Below are 22,993 nucleotides of genomic sequence, written 5' to 3' on the forward strand. Positions count from 1 at the left end.
CGATAGGGTAAAAAATAAACCCCTTACCATGATTAAAAGTGTTGGAGCCGCTAACAGGAACCATCACCACTCTTTAGTCAGTAGTACCACTAACTTAAGCCAAAATTGGTCTCCTTTGCCTGCAGCAACCATATTTTAGGGTATAAAGTGGTGGGCATTATGGAATAATGGCACATCACTGGTACATCATACGGCACATCACTGGTTTAAGTCAAAATCAAATGTGACCTCTGGCAGCAACATCATCAGTTTGAATGAGTGATCTGCACAGGACATAATTTATTAGTTAAAAAAAATGAAAGATTTTCACTGCACTGTGTTAATAAATGGGTTGCTAGTTATTATCAGGTTATTATACATTTTTATAGTGAGTCACTTGGACATTACTAATTTTCAGTTTGAGTTACAGCTTGAAAGGAGTTGAATGCAGTCTATTGAAGCTTCCGAATGTTATACATATATTTTCGGGGTTATTAGTTTACCTGTGTGTTAACCTGTAGGTATGGGGTGACTCTGCAGGTTAACGGCGTTATGATGCTGTCCGGCGCCTGCACGCAGCCAAGTGCAGCACGGAGAAAATGATCTTTATTCTTCCCGCCATCATTCTTTATTCAGTCACAGGAGTTGCGGGGGTGCCGGCTTCAGTCACCACAGAGCGGCCGCTGTAACCGTGCACCCTCAATGTACAGTCAGTGTCAGGGCCGGAGGCGCGCTTACAGTGTGTATACTCAGAGCAGTGACTGAACCAACGCCGCCGCCTCCGTGACTGAATACCGAATGCTGGCGAGGAGAATAAAGATCATTTTCTCCCCGTTGCATTCGGCGGCAGGTTGGCGGCGGACAGCATCATAACGCTGTTAATCTGCAGTGACAGGTTCCCTTTAATTAGCTTTCAAAAGTCACATAATCCGTAGGTTGTGGTTTCTAACCCCAAAATACATACAGGCACCACATCCTTCACCTCCTTTTTCACCTCTTTCGTCTTCATTTTGTCTGTCCATTGCTGTTAGATCCTAGGGCAGATGGCACTGCGGGGTGATCATTACCGAACATCCTACAGGACGGCTCAGCTCCGGTTATGTAGGATTATGTGTGGTGCATAGTTTGCCTGTTATTTCTAGTGTCATTCTGAATATAATTTCCTTTACACCTTCGGCCACACGTTTCTGCTGTGGCGCCATTTACATTGTAGTTAATGTAAACAATATTTTTTATGTATTTGTACATGTTCCATCTTTAATAAAGCTTTATCTTTTACTCTGGTTCTTTCTGTGCACATTTCTGGATAATGTATATTTTTTTGTATTGAACCCCACTTAGTTCCATGCGCCGCCCATGAGCCTGGTTTACAGCCAAGAACACACACAATTTAGGCTCAGTTTAATACATTTCTTCATACATGAAAACATTATACAAATATAGCTTTTTTCCAGACAGATGAAATCAGTAATAATACCGTTATCAAAACACTTCATCAAAATATTAGTGTAACATTTTTTGCTCGAAAAAAAAAACACACAAAAGACATTTTTAAATAAATGATATATAAACGTATGTAAATTAAATTAACATATTTCAATAAACTGAACATTTTCAAGTACTGAGAAAATTAGGGCGAGTCAAACATTTTCGACACTCCTGTTATATTAATAATAAATAATAATAATAATAATCTTTATTTATATAGCACCAACATATTATGCAGCGCTTTACAGTTTAGCAGGTGAAAACTTCTGTTGGCCGCATTATTTTATCGTAGACTTTATCACTTCATAGAAGCCCCCTGAGGATGAAGAGCAGAAGACAGCGGGGCGTTCATGACTCGCAACTCAGCCTAAAATCTTTCTGAGGGAATATTACAATTTGTTAACACATGAACAATGTGTATTGAAAAGCTGGGAAAGGGTGTTGAAAAATGATGTATTTGATTTTTGTTTTTGTTTTTTTTTAAATTAATAAAATAAAATCTGAAGCCCGAGTGCGGATTATATTTGACTCACCCTTGTACAAAAAGTGCAGCACAAATTCCTGCCTGCAAAACCGACCGGATATTTTTTCACAATGCAAATAACATTTACTTCACATAAAAATTCATCAATAATTTAGAAAAAAACTGCTGTACAAATAATGCTAATAATACTAATAATGATGAACTGCTATCTGTCTTGTCTGTCAGTAAACAGAAGAAAATGACACAACGGAAATGTAAAAGAAAATGTTTAAAAAATGCCATTAATAAAAGCAGCAGCTCAGAGATTTTCTCAGTAACAGACAAGAAACTTTTTGTACATTTTTCACACATATAAACAGTCGGTGTGATGAGGGTAATAAAGAGGTGGAGTCATTGTTACCATCAATGGCACAGTGAGTGCAGCAGTTCCTCAGGGGCGGGGCACATTCATTAGCACCGCTGCACACAATCCCAGAGATACAACCTGCACATTCTACAGTTTTCGATCGGATATCAATAAAGAAAATAAAATGCAAAAAAAATGAATATAAAACAGCTCCTGGAGGAGGTTTAAACACTTCTGATAGGGGCTCCACGCAGGGAGTGTTTGCCTTTTGTGCTTTTTTGGGGGGAACTCGTTATCCAGTCAGACAGGACAGCTGCCAATAATAGATCATTACTAATTGATGCCAGATGTAAAGGGAATAATTATAGTGTTAAATACAAAAATACTTCCAGACATTTGGAATGAGGGGGGTCCACAGGATCCAGGATTGTCCGCAGTGGGTCTGCTGTGCTCCAGTGCTCGGCAGTGTGTTCACCAGCTGGGATCCTACAACTTTCCGCTCTACATGGACGTCTCTTTTTCCGGGTCATCAGTTGTTTTTGTAGGATCATCAGTGGGAACTTCATCAAATGTTGCTTTATAACCTAAAAAAGAAGATAAGATTACAGTGTACTGACACTTCCAAAAAGAAAAGGACACATCCAATGAGCATAGATGGAATGAAAGTACAGTGTAGGAGAAGACGCCTCCTAGAATATCACACGTTAAAGAACCAGTCCAGCAAACGTTCTTCCATCCCTGAACCACAACCCCCACATCTATCCCTGTTACAGATGTAAATCTATAAGAGGTCTTATAATTAGCCAAGAGCTTGCAATCTAACAAGTTATTATTATTTATTTATATAGCACCATTAATTCCATGGTGCTGTACATGTGAAAAGGGGTTACATACAGGGTTATAGATATCGTTAAAAGTAAACAAATTTACAATTACAGACCCTGTCCTTGCATGATCCCCTATGCAGCTGACTCCTTCCTTTGGAAACAGGTAAATAAGGAAAATCCTAATGGCTAGCAGATGTGAGGCCAACCCTAGCTTCATGCACAGAGAAGGACAGATGGGTGACCTCAAATAATAATCTTTATATAGCGCTAACACATTCTGCAGCGCTCTACAGGTTGCACACAGGTTGCACACATTATCGTCGCTGTCCCCGTTGGGGCTCACAATCTAAATTCCCTATCAGTTTGTCTTTGGAATGTGGGAGGAAACCAGAGGAAACCCACGCAAACACGGAGAGAACATACAAACTCTTTGCAGATGTTGTCCTTGGTGGGGCTTGAACCCAGGACTCCAGCGCTGCAAGGCTGCTGTGCTATCCACTGCGCCACCGTGCTGCCCAACGGTCACACCATAGGCGGAGAAAATACAGGGCATGCATGTCGGCGCATGTTAAATGCCGCTGTGAGATATTGACAGCGCCATTTAACAAGTTAAAAATCATGGGTGAAGCTCCACCTGCGATTTTTAGAATAAGGTCCCATCAGTAATACACAAGCATCACCTGCTGGGTGTACACAGTAATACACAACCATCACCAGCTCCATACATCTACTTCCGACATATGTCATAGATTTTCGACAGATGTCGCGAAGGGGTTAGAGCTGGACATATGGTCAGGAGCTTCTTTTCTCATGTCAAAAACTCTAGTTTCCAGTAATAAGATTTCAGGGCATATCATCTACAGGACTACCTCCCAAAATGGCTGCATTCTCGGATTGCCTTCAATCAGAATGTAGGTAGTCTGCTCTCTACCGGCACCGACTCCTGACTATAAAAGGGGAAACTGCTCTCTGCCTGCTCGTTATTTGCCCCAGGATGGAATCTCTCAATCTCTGTAGTTAGGACACGGAATCTTGCTGGACCCTCTGGCACAGGACTTTCCTCGCTGATGCAAGAGGGAAAATCGACTCTCTAATGGCATCTGCACCCTAAAAGAGTGCTAAACGTTAGTGATGAGCAAGTATACTCATTGCTGGGGTGGTCTCCGAGTATTTATGACTGCTCGGAGATTTAGTTTTTGTTAACTCAGCTGCTTGATTTATAGCTGTTATCCAGGCTGAGTACATGTGGGGGTTGCCTGGTTGCTAGGAAATCCTCACATGTATTCAAGCTGGCTGGAGACCACCAGAGCATGCTCAGGAAAACCCGAGCAACGAGTATATTCGCTCATCACTACTAAACGTCCATCCACATTGTTGGAAGCGTATGTACATAGAACCCTATAGGACTGGGCTTACTTTCCATGTGGCAGAGAAAGTAAGAAACATAGGATTTCCTATGAGTGGGTGAAGAAGCAGGACTCACAGTCTTTATCTATGAATAGTTGAGGAAGCTGGATTCACAGGCTTTCTCTATAAGTGAGTGGGGAAGCAGGACTCACAGGCTCTCTCTATCAGTCAGTGGGGAAGCAGGACTCACAGGCTCTCTCTATCAGTGAGTGGGGAAGCAGGACTCACAGGCTTTCTCTATCAGTGAGTGGGGAAGCAGGACTCACAGGCTCTCTCTATCAGTCAGTGGGGAAGCAGGACTCACAGGCTCTCTCTATCAGTGAGTGGGGAAGCAGGACTCACAGGCTTTCTCTATCAGTGAGTGGGGAAGCAGGACTCACAGGCTCTCTCTATCAGTCAGTGGGGAAGCAGGACTCACAGGCTCTCTCTATCAGTGAGTGGGGAAGCAGGACTCACAGGCTCTCTCTATCAGTGAGTGGGGAAGCAGGACTCACAGGCTCTCTCTATCAGTGAGTGGGGAAGCAGGACTCACAGGCTCTCTCTATCAGTGAGTGGGGAAGCTGGACTCACAGGCTCTCTCTATCAGTGAGTGGGGAAGCAGGGCTCACAGGCTTTCACTATAAGTGAGTGGGGAAGCAGGACTCACAGGCTCTCTCTATCAGTGAGTGGGGAAGCAGGACTCACAGGCTCTCTCTATCAGTGAGTGGGGAAGCAGGACTCACAGGCTTTCTCTATAAGTGAGTGGGGAAGCAGGACTCACAGGCTCTCTCTATCAGTGAGTGGGGAAGCAGGACTCACAGGCTCTCTCTATCAGTGAGTGGGGAAGCAGGACTCACAGGCTTTCTCTATCAGTGAGTGGGGAAGCAGGACTCACAGGCTCTCTCTATCAGTGAGTGGGGAAGCAGGACTCACAGGCTCTCTCTATCAGTGAGTGGGGAAGCAGGACTCACAGGCTTTCTCTATAAGTGAGTGGGGAAGCAGGACTCACAGGCTCTCTCTATCAGTGAGTGGGGAAGCAGGACTCACAGGCTCTCTCTATCAGTGAGTGGGGAAGCAGGACTCACAGGCTTTCTCTATCAGTGAGTGGGGAAGCAGGACTCACAGGCTCTCTCTATCAGTGAGTGGGGAAGCAGGACTCACAGGCTCTCTCTATCAGTGAGTGGGGAAGCAGGACTCACAGGCTCTCTCTATCAGTGAGTGGGGAAGCAGGACTCACAGGCTCTCTCTATAAGTGAGTGGGGAAGCAGGACTCACAGGCTCTCTCTATAAGTGAGTGGGGAAGCAGGACTCACAGGCTTTCTCTATAAGTGAGTGGGGAAGCAGGACTCACGGGCTTTCTCTATAAAATAGCAGTTTTTTAAATGTATTTTATGCAAAAATTCAAGACCTGTAAGAATAGGGCCGCGTTCACATGTGCAGTAGTTGTGCCCATCCTTGTAGCCCACTTAGGAATTAGTGCTGGATCCATTCATATAGATGGGGATAGAAACGACCCCAAATGTCTTATGTTTTACAATCCGCTTATGTTTCATTAGGCAGAACCAAAGCATCGTCTGCACAATTGTTTGGTCCAGCTGAAAAAAATGGAATGCAGCTGGATCATTACTATGTTTGTATTAAAGTATATGATAAACAGATTCGTTAAAGGGAACCTGTCACCCCCTACATCATTCTGTAATGCTGTAGATAAGCCCCTGATGTATCCTAAAAGATAAGAAAAAGAGGTTAGATTATACTCACCCAGGGGCGGTCCACACTGCGGTCCGGTCTGATGGGCGTCGCGGTCCGGGGCCTCCCATCTTCTTACGATGATGTCCTCCTCTTGTCTTCACGCTGCGGCTCCGGCGCAGGCGTACTTTGTCTGTCCTGTTGAGGGCAGAGCTAAGTACTGCAGTGCGCAGGCGCCGGGCCTCTCTGACCTTTCCACAGCGTGGAGACCAGAAGAGGACGTCATCCTATGAAGATGGGAGGCCCCGGACCGCGACGCCCACAGGATTGGACCGCCCGCCCAGGTGAGTATAATCTGACCTCTTTTTAGTCTTCAGAAAGGGAATGGCACTAGGTCCGCCTGAATCACAGCATGAAAAAAATCACATCGCTCCATGTGGGTGCAGTCAGCGTGGAGTAACTGGATTTATGGTGCTCAGCTATACTCAAGTGTTGCAATACGACATTTCAAAAAGTTAGTCTTTAGAAAATAGCGGCACTCACCAGCTTGCTGATCCAAAGTGTTTAATCCATGTGCAGATTAATGCAAACCCATCTTGGAAGGTGCGGAGGGTGTGGGGAGTGCAGAGGGACGACGGCCGTTTCGTGCGATTAGCACTTCTACGGGTCCAGGATGAAACGGCCGTTGTCCCTCTGCACTCCCTGCACCCTCCGCACTTTCCAAGATGTGTTTGTATTAATCTGCACATGGATTAAACATTTTGGATCAGCAAACTGGTGAGTGCCGCTATTTTCTAAAGACTAACTTTGTGATCTGACCTCTTTTTCTCACATTTCAGGATACATCGGGGGCTTATCTACAGCATTACAGAATTCTGTAGATAAGCCTCTGATGCCGGTGGGCTTAGCTCACCCTCGATTTTGGGGGTGACAGGTTCCCTTTAACTATCCATCCGTTTTCCAACCGTGGGAAACGGATCCATTTATTTGTTTAATGGATTCATTTGGGTGATCACTGGACATGTGAACTCTGTCCAACATGTCTGAGACTGGGCCTGGATGTAACGAGCCTTCTGTAGAGCTGGCGGCTCATAGAGGTTTCCACCCTACTCCCCTCATACAGCAGTAAGACCTCCGTATTGGTACTTACAGTGGTAGGTAATGATGAAGACTCCACATTTCAAGATCATCGAAAGGACGAGTGACAGAACCAAATAAATCCAGGAGGAACGTATTCCTGAAGAGTCACCTAAGAATAACACAAAGGGATCAGATTTGGGGATTATCAGACCCATCACAGACAAAACGAGAACCGGTGATTATTACAAAGAATGTGAGCGGAAGATGGGTAAGTTTATATATAAATACGAGAAAGGCAGCGCACCATTCAAAATGAAAAATAATGCTGTGTTCTTGCCCATCATGGCTACTAACTACTAGACAGCACTTTCTGTCATTTTGAATGCTGCGCTGCCTCCAATTTCTAGTATTATATTGGAGGTTGGTCTGCACCGGGGAGGCTTTGCACCCAAATACTATGTGCTAGCGCTGCTTTTGTTTTTTTAAATATACACATACAGACACACAGCGGGTGAAATAAGTATTGAATACACCACAAATTTTCTAAGTAAATCAATTTCTAAAGGAGCTATAGACATGAAATTCTCTCCACATGTCGCTAATAACCCATCCAATCCACACAGGAAAGAAATCACCAATGAGAAATGACACCGGGGAAAAGTATTAAAAATTCTTATTTACATTTATTTAAAGGGAACCTGTCACCAGGAATAACACTGATAACCTACAGATATGGGGTTATTCTGCAGGCTAGCAGCGTTATGATGCTGTCCGGCGCCTGCACGCAGCTGAATGCAGTGAGAGAAAATGAACTTTATTCTCCCCGCCAGCATTCGGTATTCAGTCATAGGGGCAGCGCTGCTTCAGTCACCGCTCTCAGTGTACAGAGCAACCGCTGTAACTGCGCCCCGGCCTTGACTAACACCCGCCTTTAAAGTAAAGCCTGTCATGATCCAGACCAGGTTTTGAGTCCCGTCTTCCCTTTTCCCGGTCTGATCATGTCAGGGGTTAAGTTTTCTCAGCCTCAGTCTGGTTTCAGGTTTTGCTATTTATCTCTGTTGCATCCTGCAGGCGGTGTCAGTTATAGATCTGCCTGCGGTGTGTATAGCTGACTCTGGTATATCTTGACTTGTCCTACTGCGTTAGCTGCCTGAACCCCTGTCTCTGTGTTCCCCTATCCCCGTCTTGACTCAGTGTTTCCCCTTTACATGTTTACTCCCTGGTTTTGACTCAGCTTGTATCCTGACCTGCTTCTGCCTTCTGTCTTTGGCTAATCCGCTCCTGAGTGTTACTGACTTTTTGGCTTGTCTCTGACTCTGAGTTTTGTCTATTCCTTTGGTACTGCGCTAATGGCTATATCTACCCGGCTTGTTTAACTTTCCTGCTGCCACCTAGTGGTAGCCTTGCTGCTGCACGCCAGGCCAGCTTTGTCTAGATGCAGTCCTCCTTCCACTCTATAGATATCTAGTGAAGCTTGCACCTACCTGCATTGCAGCAGCATGACAAAGCCAGTGTCAGTCAGGGCCGGGGCGCGGTTACAGCGGTCGCTCTGTATACTCAGAGCGGTGACTAAACCAGCGCCACCCCTATGACTGAATACCGAATACTGGCGGGGAAAATAAAGATCATTTGCTTCCCACTGCATTCGGCTACGTGCAGGCACCAGACAGCATCATAACGCTGTTAACCTGCAGATTAACCCCATATTTGTAGGTTATCATTGATATTCCTGGTGACAGGTTCCCTTTAAGTAAATTTCAATAAGAATGCTCAATACTTCAATCAAATGAAATTTGCCTGTGCCGCATGCTGAAAAACAGCCTCACACCATGATGTTCCCACCTCCACACTTTACTGTTGGTATGGTGTTTTGGGGTGATATGCAGAGTCTTTTGGCCTCCAAAAATGGTGTGTATTATGGCATCCAAGGAGCTCAATTTTGGTCTCATCATTTTGGTCTCATCTGACCAGACTATATTCTCTCCCTGTATTTCACCATTATGTATCCATGTTTATGAGCAAACAATAAAAAAAGTTGCACGTGCTTTTTGTTCAGCACTGTCACAACCAAGCTGTGACAATGTCTCCATGATGGGGATCATTATCCTGTTGGAGGAGCCATGACCTGGGTCTCAGACTGAGCTTTCTGACACTCAGAAGCACATATCTCTCTGGAATGATAGTCTTGAGATTTCATTGTTCCCTGCACATGTTCAAGAGTCTCTATGCCAGATGCAGCAATACAGCCCCAAAACATCACGAGCTCCTCCATATCTCACAATACAATGTTCTTTTTATTTGTTACTTCATGTTTGCATCTGAACATAGAGCTGATGTGACACCAAAAAGCTCCAGTCTTTTCTTTTACTGTGTGTACAAAAGGACGCTCTATCAGAAGCTTTGTGACTTGTCAATAATATGCATTCTTACAAATTACAGTATTGCTTTTTTATGATTTGCTTTCAGCAGTGGCTTCCTCCTCAGTCATTTTCCATGAAGTCCATTTTGGCCAAGACAGTGATGGATGGTGTGACCTGACACTGATGGTCCTTAACCTTGGCGTTCACCTATAATCTCTTTAGAAGTTGTTCTGGGCTCAGTGGTTCCCATTCGTATTATCCATCTCTTCAGTTTGTCATCAGTTTTCCTCTTGTGGTCACGACCAGGGACGTCGGCTTCAGTCCCGTAGACCTTACACTTCTAGATAATATGTAGTAACAGGAACATCGAGTTGTTTGGAGGCGTCTTATAGCCTTTACCTTAAACATGTTTGTCTGTAATTCTTTTTCTAACCTCCTGAATACTCTCTCCTGAGCTTTCTTTGCTCCATGTTCAGTACAGTATGGATCGCCCCCAGGCGCAGGGCAGTGGGGTACTCGGTACCGGGTCCCTCGGTCTCGGTTCTGGGGATGTCAAGGTGGCCCGACCCGGTCCTGCTAAGGGGCGCCCAATTAAATGTGTAGTTTGTCAAGTGTTCGTGACGCCACCTGTGGTGTTCGGTCAGAGTGACCGACGCTGCTTAGGGGTCCACTGGGGTGATGTTATGGCAGCTAGATGGTATACCTTCCCACAGGTGAAGTATGTCCCCAGGGCTTCCCAATGTGTAGATGGATGGCGATGGTGTAAGTCGCAGTAAATAACGAGGACACAAGGTTGCAGTCTCTTTACCTTTTACTGTAGACTTCAGCGTCCACAATCCAGAGCACTGCTAACAGGGCTGGCTGAGACCGGCCGGTCCGAAGGCACATCCAGAGTTCCCTTTGCAGGTGGAAATCATTAGCCTTCCTACTAGCGCCTGGGTGTTGTAGTACCTCCCTGCTGAGCACCACGTGATAGTCCTCACAACCTTTGTAGATGTTTCTGATGTTCTCTCTCTCTGTCCCCCAGATGATATGGATAGGACGACCCGTATGACGGGGTAGGCCTGGAGTTATTTTATAGGGACCCTAGAGACACCCCTCTCCCACAATTTGCCTCTGTTGTCTTCATTAGGTATTAAGGTTGGGCAGCCAACCTGGAATTAACTGCCCTCCCGTAGTTCAGAGTAATGCGTAGAGCCAATCACTCCCTCGGCGTTCCGGCCGCCGGCTACGCGCCTCAGAAGGATGTTGCTGATCTTAAGGCAGGACTCCTCCTGGTTCTCCTTGTGCTGTGATCTCGTTTCTCACTTCTCCACAATATACTTCGCTTCTTGTCCTTTCTTAGGATGCTGCCGCAATGAGGTGCAGACACGGCTCCTTAACGTTCTATCTCATGCTAGGCCGCTGTCAGGATCCCACCCCTGACAGGTCCTCCCTGGGTCTCCCCAGTCAGCTTTCTGTCTAACTTCCTTATCCAACCCCCAGTTTTACCCGAGTGTGAGGAGTGGCCTAATACATAGAACCCTTTGCTCCCCCTGGTGGTTGGAGTGTGAAGTGTAGTGTGTGACTGTGATACCTGGTCAGGTGAACTCTTTTAGTACAATCAGACGTACCATCACTCCCCCTAGTGGGAGAGCGATAATACTGCACGACCAGGATTCTGGGGCACTGCACGTACACAGCACGATACCAAACAGAACAATGACTACTTTTCACCCCTTATATTAGCACTGACTTAGAAGTTTGTAGACACATGTGATGCTGATTGAAAGGACACACATTAGTTTCACATGTCCCTATGGTCAAATTATTTTCAATCTTTTCTATTACTAGTTTGCAGAAATGAGGAAAAACAAGACTCTGCCCCTATAGATTCATTGGTATTCACGTCCTTAGGAAATTAAAACAATTGAGCAGTTGGATTTTGTTTGTCGCCAAGAGGCCTTTTGCTCCCTGTGATTTGGCACTCTCAGTGCTGCAGGACTGGACTTTCTTGGGTACAGGTGTGATGGATCTCCAGATGTTGCACAGAGAAGACCCCCTAACCAAATACTCTAATTACTAATGAACAAAATTTAAGATAGAAAAATGAGCATATACCCTGCTGTATGTAATTAATATGTCATAGTACATGGAAATGACGTAGGGTACTTAGTAAAAAAAAAAATGTAAAAGCCATCCAACCGTGACAAGGTGAACCCATCGGGACAGTCCTATCCTCTAGTATTAAAAGTTCACCTTGTGTCAGACAGCTTCAATGTAGATGGGGACGACCGTGGCCCGACTATTCAGGCACCCAGCCATGGGAAGCTGCGTAGATCTAATACTTAGCTCAAAAAGGGGAAAAGCCCCTGTTTGTACAAGAAAATAAAGCAAAACCAAAGCAAAGTGGGCCCCTTTTCTGACCTGGGCATTTCATCATGGCGGGGTGCCTGAGTCATCGGGCTTCGGGCCTGCTCTACCCCTTTGATACAAGGTGAGGTTTTAATACTAGATAGGAGCATCCAGATGGATTCACCTTGTTGCGGTGGGGTGGCTTTTACCAAGCGTTTGCCAGGTCCCCTGGTTATTTCCATGTACTACTACTATTTTCTTACTTACAGAAGGACACATGTGAACATACTCCTATTGCATGTATCCCGACTTCTGCTCCAGCTCATTTCATTGGTTTTACTATAACTCCACCCTGGTTGGTAACAGATCTGACAACCGCTCATCTGACATCTCCAGTGCATTAAGGTTGTCAGTGGACACTCACCAAAGGATAAAAGCCAAACGAAGACAGCAAACAGGACCTGAATCAGCAGGATGAAGGCGTTCCACAGATACCAAGCGATCCGCTTACATCTGGAACAAAAGTCGTCACCTAAACAGGAGGAAAAATACAAGGTCAGACATTTTCTTTATAACATATTCCTAAGAGCCCGATTCATTAAGGCTGGCGTATTGCACCACACTCCTATTGATGGCAGAGCTGGAATCAGCTTGCATCCGCCTCTGTGGAAAAGTTACTCTAGTCAGGGAGTGGAGTACTTTTCTGGCATAAGTTTTGAAGACTTTGCCGAGCGGCCTTCACCACATCCTTTCCCACCCCAACTCTGCCCGTTTTGGTGACATTAAATAGGGTTGACATAAAAACCAGAATTCTGGTGAAATCACCTTCATGAATCGAGCCCTGAATCTTAAACCTAAAACTTACCGCAACTCGAGCAGCAGAAGAAAATCTTCCTGAAGCAGATTAGAGAATGTCTCAGAAAATAATCCAGGCATACTGCAAAATGCGGAAAGGAAAAAGCTCAGCCCACGATTCCTTTTTTTATTTTCCCAACATTAAAGTAACAACCTGAAAAAATGTGATGTATTATCCAAGACCAGGATCTAGATTGCCGTCACCCACACTGATACACTGTAACAAACCACCAACTGCTCAGAGTTATTCTCTACAAGGAATACGGTATTCAGGTAGCCAGTCTAGTCGCTTCTCCCTAACACTGCCAGTCTAGTCGCTTCTCCCTAACACTGCCAGTCTAGTCGCTTCTCCCTAACACTGCCAGTCTAGTCCCTCCTCCCTAACACTGCCAGTCTAGTCCCTCCTCCCTAACACTGCCAGTCTAGTCGCTTCTCCCTAACACTGCCAGTCTAGTCCCTCCTCCCTAACACTGCCAGTCTAGTCACTTCTCCCTAACACTGCCAGCCAAGTCGCTCCTCCCTAACACTGCCAGTCTAGTAGCTTCTCCCTAACACTGCCAGCCTAGTCCCTTCTCCCTAACACTGCCAGTCTAGTCACTCCTCCCTAACACTGCCAGTCTAGTCCCTCCTCCCTAACACTGCCAGTCTAGTCACTTCTCCCTAACACTGCCAGTCTAGTCCCTCCTCCCTAACACTGCCAGTCTAGTCACTTCTCCCTAACACTGCCAGTCTAGTCACTTCTCCCTAACACTGCCAGTCTAGTTGCTTCTCCCTAACACTGCCAGTCTAGTCCCTCCTCCCTAACACTGCCAGTCTAGTCACTTCTCCCTAACACTGCCAGTCTAGTTGCTTCTCCCTAACATTGCCAGCCAAGTCGCTTCTCCCTAACACTGCCAGTCTAGTCACTTTTCCCTAACACTGCCAGTCTAGTTGCTTCTCCCTAACATTGCCAGCCAAGTCGCTTCTCCCTAACACTGCCAGTCTAGTCACTTCTCCCTAACACTGCCAGTCTAGTCGCTTTTCCCTAACACTGCCAGCCAAGTCGCTCCTCCCTAACACTGCCAGTCTAGTAGCTTCTCCCTAACACTGCCAGCCTAGTCACTTTGCCCTAACACTGCCAGTCTAGTCGCTCCTCCCTAACACTGCCAGCCAAGTCGCTTCTCCCTAACACTGCCAGCCTAGTCACTTTGCCCTAACACTGCCAGTCTAGTCGCTCCTCCCTAACACTGCCAGTCTAACCCCTCCTCCCTAAAACTGCCAGCCAAATTGCTCCTTCCTAACACTGCCAGTCTAGTCACTTCTCCCTAACACTGCCAGTCTAGTCACTTCTCCCTAACACTGCCAGCCAAGTGACTTCTCCCTAACACTGCCAGTCTAGTCGCTTCTCCCTAACACTGCCAGCCAAGTGACTTCTCCCTAACACTGCCAGTCTAGTCGATTCTCCCTAACACTGCCAGCCTAGTCACTCCACCCTAACTTTGCCAGCCAAATCACTCCTCCCTAACACTGCCAGCCTAGTTCCTCCTCCCTAACACTGTCAGCCAAGTTTCTCCTCTCTAATACTGCCAGTCTAGTCACTTCTCCCTAACACTGCCAGTCTAGTCGCTTCTCCCTAACACTGCCAGCCTAGTCCCTCCACCTTAACATTGCCAGCCAAGTCGCTCCTCCCTAACACTGCCAGTCTAGTAACTTCTCCCTAACACTGCCAGCCTAGTCCCTCCTCCCTAACACTGCCAGCCAAGTCGCTCCTCCCTAACACTGCAAGTCTAGTCCCTCCTCCTTAACACTGCCAGCCAAGTCGCTCTTCCCTAACACTGCCAGTCTAGTCGCTTCTCCCTAACACTGCCAGCCTAGTCACTCCTCCCTAACTTTGCCAGCCAAATTACTCCTCCCTAACACTGCCAGTCTAGTCGCTTCTCCCTAACACTGCCAGCCAAGTCGCTCCTCCCTAACACTGCCAGTCTAGTTGCTCCTTCCTAACACTGCCAATCTAGTCACTTCTCCCTAACACTGCCAGTCTAGTCGCTTCTCCCTAACATTGCCAGCCAAGTCGCTTCTCCCTAACACTGCCAGTCTAGTCACTTTGCCCTAACACTGCCAGCCTAGTCCCTCCTCCCTAACACTGCCAGCCTAGTCGCTTCTCCCTAACACTGCCAGCCTAGTCCCTCCACCTTAACATTGCCAGCCAAGTCGCTCCTCCCTAACACTGCCAGTCTAGTATCTTCTCCCTAACACTGCCAGCCTAGTCCCTCCTCCCTAACACTGCCAGCCAAGTCGCTCTTCCCTAACACTGCCAGTCTAGTCGCTTCTCCCTAACACTGCCAGCCTAGTCACTCCTCCCTAACTTTGCCAGCCAAATTACTCCTCCCTAACACTGCCAGTCTAGTCGCTTCTCCCTAACACTGCCAGCCAAGTCGCTCCTCCCTAACACTGCCAGTCTAGTTGCTCCTTCCTAACACTGCCAGTCTAGTCACTTCTCCCTAACACTGCCAGTCTAGTCACTTCTCCCTAACACTGCCAGCCAAGTCGCTTCTCCCTAACACTGCCAATCTAGTCGCTTTGCCCTAATACTGCCAGTCTAGTCCCTCTGTTATGACCCCAGTGGACAGGGTCTCAGAGGAACGTGTAAGTCTGCGAGATACAAAAATCCAGCTCATAGGGCTGTGGTAACTGGGTTGACCAAATAGCTACTCCTAACGCCAACACTAGAAGTAGCCGGGGATCATGCCTACGGTGATCGCTAGATGACTCGCGCCAGCCGGAGAATCTAACTACCCCTAGGAGAAGAAAACAAAGACCTCTCTTGCCTCCAGAGAAAGGGACCCCAAAGCAAGATACAAGCCCCCCACAAATAATAACGGTGAGGTAAGAGGAAATGACAAACACAGAAATGAACCAGGTTCAGCAAAGAGAGGCCAGCTTACTAATAGCAGAATTAAGCAAGATAACTTATCTGGTCAACAAAAACCCTATAAAAATCCACGCTGGAGATTCAAGAACCCCCGAACCGTCTAACGGTCCGGGGGGAGAACACCAGCCCCCCAGAGCTTCCAGCAAAGGTCAGGATACAGATTGGAACAAGCTGGACAAAAATACAAAACAAAACCAAAGCAAAAAGCAAGGAAGCAGACTTAGCTTGAAATACAGGAACCAGGATCAAAGGACAAGAGCACAACAGGTTAGCTCTGAATTCAACGATGCCAGGCATAGAACTGAAGGTCCAGAGAGCTTATATAGCAACGCCCCTGAACTAACGGCCCAGGTGAGCATATAGGAGAAGACAGAAGCTCCAGTGTCAAATCACTAATGACCACTAGAGGGAGCAAAACGCAAATTCACAACAGTACCCCCCCCTTAGTGAGGGGTCACCGAACCCTCACCACGACCACCAGGGCGATCAGGATGAGCGGCGTGAAAGGCACGAACTAAATCGGCCGCATGAACATCAGAGGCGACCACCCAGGAATTATCTTCCTGACCATAGCCCTTCCACTTGACCAGGTACTGAAGCCTCCGCCTGGAGAGACGAGAATCCAAGATCTTCTCCACCACGTACTCCAACTCGCCCTCAACCAACACCGGAGCAGGAGGCTCAGCAGAAGGAACTACAGGCACAACGTACCGCCGCAACAAGGACCTATGAAACACGTTGTGGATAGCAAACGACACAGGAAGATCCAGACGAAAGGATACAGGATTAAGGATTTCCAATATCTTGTAAGGACCAATAAAACGAGGTTTAAATTTGGGAGAGGAAACCTTCATAGGAACAAAGCGGGAAGAAAGCCACACCAAATCCCCAACACGTAGTCGGGGACCCACACCGCGGCGGCGGTTGGCAAAGCGCTGAGCCCTCTCCTGTGACAACTTCAAGTTGTCCACCACAAGATTCCAGATCCGCTGCAACCTATCCACCACAAAATCCACCCCAGGACAGTCAGAAGGTTCCACATGACCCGAAGAAAAACGAGGGTGGAAACCAGAGTTGCAGAAAAACGGCGAAACCAAAGTGGCGGAACTAGCCCGATTATTAAGGGCAAACTCAGCCAACGGCAAGAAGGTCACCCAATCGTCCTGATCAGCAGAGACAAAACACCTCAAATAAGCCTCCAAAGTCTGATTAGTTCGCTCCGTCTGTCCATTAGTCTGAGGATGGAAAGCAGACGAAAACGACAAATCAATGCCCATCCTACTACAAAAGGATCACCAGAATCTGGAAACGAACTGGGATCCTCTGTCTGACACAATATTCTCAGGGATGCCGTGCAAACGAACCACGTTCTGGAAAAACACAGGAACCAGATCGGAAGAGGAAGGCAGCTTAGGCAAAGGAACCAAATGGACCATCTTGGAGAAGCGATCACATATCACCCAGATAACAGACATGCCTTGAGACACCGGAAGATCAGAAATGAAATCCATGGAGATATGTGTCCAAGGTCTCTTAGGGACAGGCAAGGGCAAGAGCAACCCGCTGGCACGAGAACAGCAAGGCTTAGCTCGAGCACAAGTCCCACAGGACTGTACAAATGACCGCACATCCCTTGACAAGGAAGGCCACCAAAAGGATCTGGCCACCAGATCTCTGGTGCCAAAAATTCCTGGGTGACCTGCCAACACCGAGGAATGAACCTCGGAAATGACTCTGCTGGTCCACTTATCAGGCACAAACAGTCAGTCAGGTGGACAAGAATCAGGCCTATCAGCCTGAAATCTCTGCAACACACGTCGCAGATCTGGAGAAATAGCTGACAAGATAACTCCATCCTTAAGAATACCAACAGGTTCAGCGACTCCAGGAGCATCAGGCACAAAGCTCCTGGAAAGAGCATCGGCCTTCACATTCTTTGAACCTGGTAAATACGAGACAACGAAGTCAAAACGGGAGAAAAACAATGACCAGCGGGCCTGTCTAGGATTCAGGCGTTTAGCAGACTCGAGATACATCAGATTTTTGTGATCAGTCAAGACCACCACACGATGCTTAGCACCCTCGAGCCAATGACGCCACTCCTCAAATGCCCATTTCATGGCCAACAACTCCCGATTGCCCACATCATAATTTCGCTCCGCAGGCGAAAACTTCCTAGAGAAAAAGGCGCAAGGTCTCATAACAGAGCAACCAGGTCCTCTCTGCGACAAAACGGCCCCTGCTCCAATCTCTGAAGCATCCACCTCAACCTGAAAGGGAAGCGAGATATCAGGCTGGCACAAAACAGGCGCTGAAGTAAACCGACGTTTCAACTCCTGGAAAGCCTCCACGGCAGCAGGAGCCCAATTACCCACATCGGAGCCCTTCTTGGTCATATCCGTCAAAGGTTTCACAATGCTAGAAAAATTAGCGATAAAACGACGGTAGAAGTTAGCGAAACCTAAGAACTTCTGAAGACTCTTAACTGACGAGGGCTGAGTCCAATCAAGAATAGCTCGGACCTTGACTGGGTCCATCTCCACAGCAGAAGGGGAAAAAATGAACCCCAAAAAGGGAACCTTCTGTACACCAAAAAGACACTTTGAGCCCTTGACAAACAAAGAATTTTCACGCAAAATTTTAAAGACCATCCTGACCTGCTCCACATGCGAGTCCCAATTATCAGAAAAAACCAGAATATCATCCAGATAAATGATCAAAAATTTATCCAGATAGTTCCGAAAAATGTCATGCATAAAGGACTGAAAAACTGAAGGGGCATTAGAGAGCCCAAAAGGCATCACCAAGTACTCAAAATGACCTTCGGGCGTATTGAATGCGGTTTTCCATTCATCACCTTGCTTAATGCGCACAATGTCATGATCTCAATGGCAAGAGAACATAGCATCAGCATATATTGGAACTAGCTCTTGGAAGATGGGAACTGAGCTGACCATGAACTAAACCTAACGCACAACTAGCAGTGGCCGGGTAGCATGCCTACGTTGATTCTAGATGCCCAGCACCAGCCGGAGGACTAAATAAAGCTAGCAGAGGAAAATATTAGTCCTAGCTCACCTCTAGAGAAATACCCCGAAAGGAGACAGAGGCCCCCCACATGTATTGGCGGTGAGTTAAGAAGAAATAACAAACGTAGTCTGAAAATAGGTTTAGCAAATTTGAGGTCCACTTACTACATAGCAGAAGACAGAAAGGACACTTTCATGGTCAGCTGAAAACCCTATCAAAACACCATCCAGAAATTACTTTAAAACTCTGGCATTAACTCATAACACCAGAGTGGCAATTCCTGTTCACAAGAGCTTTCCAGACACAGTAACGAAACTACAGCTGTGAACTGGAACAAAAATGCAAAAACAAACATGGACAAGAGTCCAACTTATCTAGTAGTTGTCTAGGAGCAGGAACAAGCACAGAGAGGCTTCTGATAACATTGTTGACCGGCAAGCAACTAACAGAGCAGCAAGGTTATATAGCGACTCCCACATCTTGATGGGAACAGGTGAACAGAGAAGATGAAGACACCAGTTCAATTCCACCAGTAGCCACCGGGGGAGTCCAGAATCCAAATTCACAACAGTACCCCCCCCCTCAAGGAGGGGGCACCGAACCCTCACCAGAACCACCAGGGCGATCAGGATGGGCCCTATGAAAGGCACGAACCAGATCAGAGGCATGAACATCAGATGCATTCACCCAAGAATTATCCTCCTGGCCGTATCCCTTCCACTTGACCAGATACTGGAGTCTCCGTCTGGAAACACGAGAGTCTAAGATTTTCTCCACAACGTACTCCAACTCACCCTCAACCAACACCGGAGCAGGAGGCTCAACGGAAGGCACAACCGGTACCTCATACCTGCGCAATAATGACCGATGAAAAACGTTATGAATAGAAAAGGATGCAGGGAGGTCCAAACGGAAGGAAACAGGGTTAAGAATCTCCAATATCTTATACGGGCCGATGAACCGAGGCTTAAACTTAGGAGAAGAGACCCTCATAGGGACAAAACGAGAAGACAACCACACCAAATCCCCAACACAAAGCCGAGGACCAACACGACGGTGGCGGTTGGCAAAAAGCTGAGTCTTCTCCTGGGACAACCTCAAATTGTCCACCACCTGCCCCCAGATCTGATGCAATCTCTCCACCACAGCATCCACTCCAGGACAATCCGAAGATTCCACCTGACCAGAGGAAAATCGAGGATGAAACCCCGAATTACAGAAAAACGGGGACACCAAAGTGGCAGAGCTGGCCCGATTATTGAGAGCGAACTCCGCCAATGGCAAAAAAGCAACCCAATCATCCTGGTCAGCAGACACAAAACACCTCAGATATGTCTCCAGGGTCTGATTAATCCGCTCGGTCTGGCCATTCGTCTGAGGATGGAAAGCGGACGAAAAAGATAAATCTATGCCCATCCTAGCACAGAATGCCCGCCAAAATCTAGACACGAATTGGGTCCCTCTGTCAGAAACGATATTCTCAGGAATACCATGCAAACGAACAACATTTTGAAAAAACAGAGGAACCAACTCGGAAGAAGAAGGCAACTTGGGCAGAGGAACCAAATGGACCATCTTAGAGAAACGGTCACACACCACCCAGATGACAGACATCTTCTGAGAGACAGGCAGATCTGAAATAAAATCCATCGAGATGTGCGTCCAAGGCCTCTTAGGAATAGGCAAGGGCAACAATAATCCACTAGCCCGAGAACAACAAGGCTTGGCCCGAGCACAAACGTCACAAGACTGCACAAAGCCTCGCACATCTCGTGACAGGGAAGGCCACCAGAAGGACCTTGCCACCAAATCCCTGGTACCAAAAATGCCAGGATGACCTGCCAACGCAGAAGAATGAACCTCAGAGATGACTCTACTGGTCCAATCATCAGGAACAAACAGTTTATCAGGTGGGCAACGATCAGGTCTATCCGCCTGAAACTCCTGCAAGGCCCGCCGCAGGTCTGGAGAAACGGCTGACAATACCACTCCATCCTTAAGGATACCTGTGGGCTCAGAGTTACCAGGCGAGTCAGGCTCAAAACTCCTAGAAAGGGCATCCGCCTTAACATTCTTAGAACCCGGTAGGTATGACACCACAAAATTAAACCGAGAGAAAAATAATGACCAGCGCGCCTGTCTAGGATTCAGGCGCCTGGCGGTCTCAAGATAAATCAAATTTTTGTGGTCAGTCAATACCACCACCTGATGTCTGGCCCCCTCAAGCCAATGGCGCCACTCCTCAAAAGCCCACTTCATGGCCAAAAGCTCCCGATTCCCAACATCATAATTCCGCTCAGCGGGCGAAAATTTACGGGAAAAGAAGGCACAAGGTTTCATCACGGAGCAGTCAGAACTTTTCTGCGACAACACTGCCCCAGCTCCGATCTCAGAAGCGTCGACCTCAACCTGAAAAGGTAGAGCAACATCAGGCTGACGCAACACAGGGGCAGAGGAAAAACGGCGCTTAAGCTCCCGAAAGGCCTCCACAGCATCAGGGGACCAATCAGCAACATCAGCACCCTTCCTAGTCAAATCGGTCAATGGCTTAGCAATATCCGAAAAACCAGCAATAAATCGACGATAAAAGTTAGCAAAGCCCAAAAATTTCTGAAGACTCTTAAGAGAAGAGGGCTGCGTCCAATCACAAATAGCTTGAACCTTGACAGGATCCATTTCAATGGAAGAGGAGGAAAAAATATATCCCAAAAAGGAAATCCTCTGTACCCCAAAAACACACTTAGAACCCTTCACACACAAAGAATTAGACCGCAAAACCTGAAAAACCCTCCTGACTTGCTGGACATGAGAGTCCCAGTCATCCGAAAAAATCAGAATATCATCCAGATACACAATCATAAATTTATCCAAATAATCGCGAAAAATATCATGCATAAAGGACTGGAAAACTGACGGAGCATTTGAAAGACCAAAAGGCATCACTAAATACTCAAAGTGGCCCTCGGGCGTATTAAATGCGGTTTTCCACTCATCCCCCTGCCTGATACGCACCAAATTATACGCCCCACGAAGGTCAATCTTAGAGAACCACTTGGCCCCCTTTATGCGAGCAAACAAATCAGTCAGCAACGGCAATGGGTATTGATATTTAACAGTGATTTTATTCAAAAGCCGATAATCAATACATGGTCTCAAAGAGCCGTCTTTTTTTGACACAAAGAAAAAACCGGCTCCTAAGGGAGATGACGATGGACGAATATGTCCCTTTTCCAAGGACTCCTTTATATATTCTCGCATAGCAGCATGTTCAGGCACAGACAGATTAAACAAACGACCCTTTGGGTATTTACTACCCGGGATTAAATCTATGGCACAATCGCACTCTCGGTGCGGAGGTAACGAACCAAGCTTGGATTCTTCAAAGACATCACGATAGTCAGACAGGAACTCAGGAATTTCAGAGGGAATAGATGATGAAATGGAAACCACAGGTACATCCCCATGAGCCCCCTTACATCCCCAGCTCAACACAGACATAGCTCTCCAGTCGAGGACTGGGTTGTGAGATTGCAGCCAAGGCAATCCTAGCACCAAATCATCATGTAGATTATACAGCACCAGAAAACGAATAATCTCCTGGTGATCCGGATTAATACGCATAGTTACTTGTGTCCAGTATTGTGGTTTATTATTAGCCAATGGGGTGGAGTCAATCCCTTTCAGAGGTATCGGAGCCTCCAATGGCTCCAAATCATACCCACAGCGTTTGGCAAAGGACCAATCCATAAGACTCAAAGCGGCGCCAGAGTCGACATAGGCGTCCGTGGTAATAGATGACAAAGAGCAAATCAGGGTCACAGATAGAATAAACTTAGACGGTAAGGTGCAAATGGAAACAGATTTACCAAGCTTTTTAGTGCGCTTAGAGCATGCTGATATAACATGAGTAGAATCACCACAATAGAAACACAACCCATTTTTCCGTCTAAAATTCTGCCGCTCGCTTCGGGACAGAATTCTATCACACTGCATACTCTCTGGCGACTTCTCAGTGGACACCGCCAGATGGTGCACTGGTTTGCGCTCCCGCAAACGCCTATCGATCTGAATAGCCATTGTCATGGACTCACTCAGACCCGCAGGCACAGGGAACCCCACCATAACATCCTTAATGGCATCAGAGAGACCCTCTCTGAAAGTCGCCGCCAGGGCGCACTCATTCCACTGAGTAAGCACAGACCATTTACGGAATCTTTGGCAGTA

General features: G+C 46.8%; 1 protein-coding gene across 2 annotated transcripts in view; it reads right to left on the reverse strand.

Moving 5' to 3' along the window:
- Window positions 1-1,031: 1,031 nt before the first annotated feature.
- LOC143793419 (uncharacterized) overlaps window positions 1,032-22,993 on the reverse strand; it is an 88,918-nt gene continuing 66,956 nt past the window's right edge. For both annotated transcript variants that reach the window (XM_077280368.1, XM_077280369.1), the window contains exons 7-10: window positions 12,839-12,910; window positions 12,398-12,505; window positions 7,350-7,448; window positions 1,032-2,881 (exon numbers count right to left, since the gene is read on the reverse strand). In XM_077280368.1, the coding sequence (XP_077136483.1) occupies window positions 2,799-2,881; window positions 7,350-7,448; window positions 12,398-12,505; window positions 12,839-12,910 (362 nt within the window). In that variant the 3' untranslated portion in view covers window positions 1,032-2,798. The remainder of the gene's footprint in view (window positions 2,882-7,349; window positions 7,449-12,397; window positions 12,506-12,838; window positions 12,911-22,993) is intronic.

This window comes from Ranitomeya variabilis, chromosome 1 (genome assembly GCF_051348905.1).
Source record: "Ranitomeya variabilis isolate aRanVar5 chromosome 1, aRanVar5.hap1, whole genome shotgun sequence".
NCBI lineage: Eukaryota > Metazoa > Chordata > Amphibia > Anura > Dendrobatidae > Ranitomeya > Ranitomeya variabilis.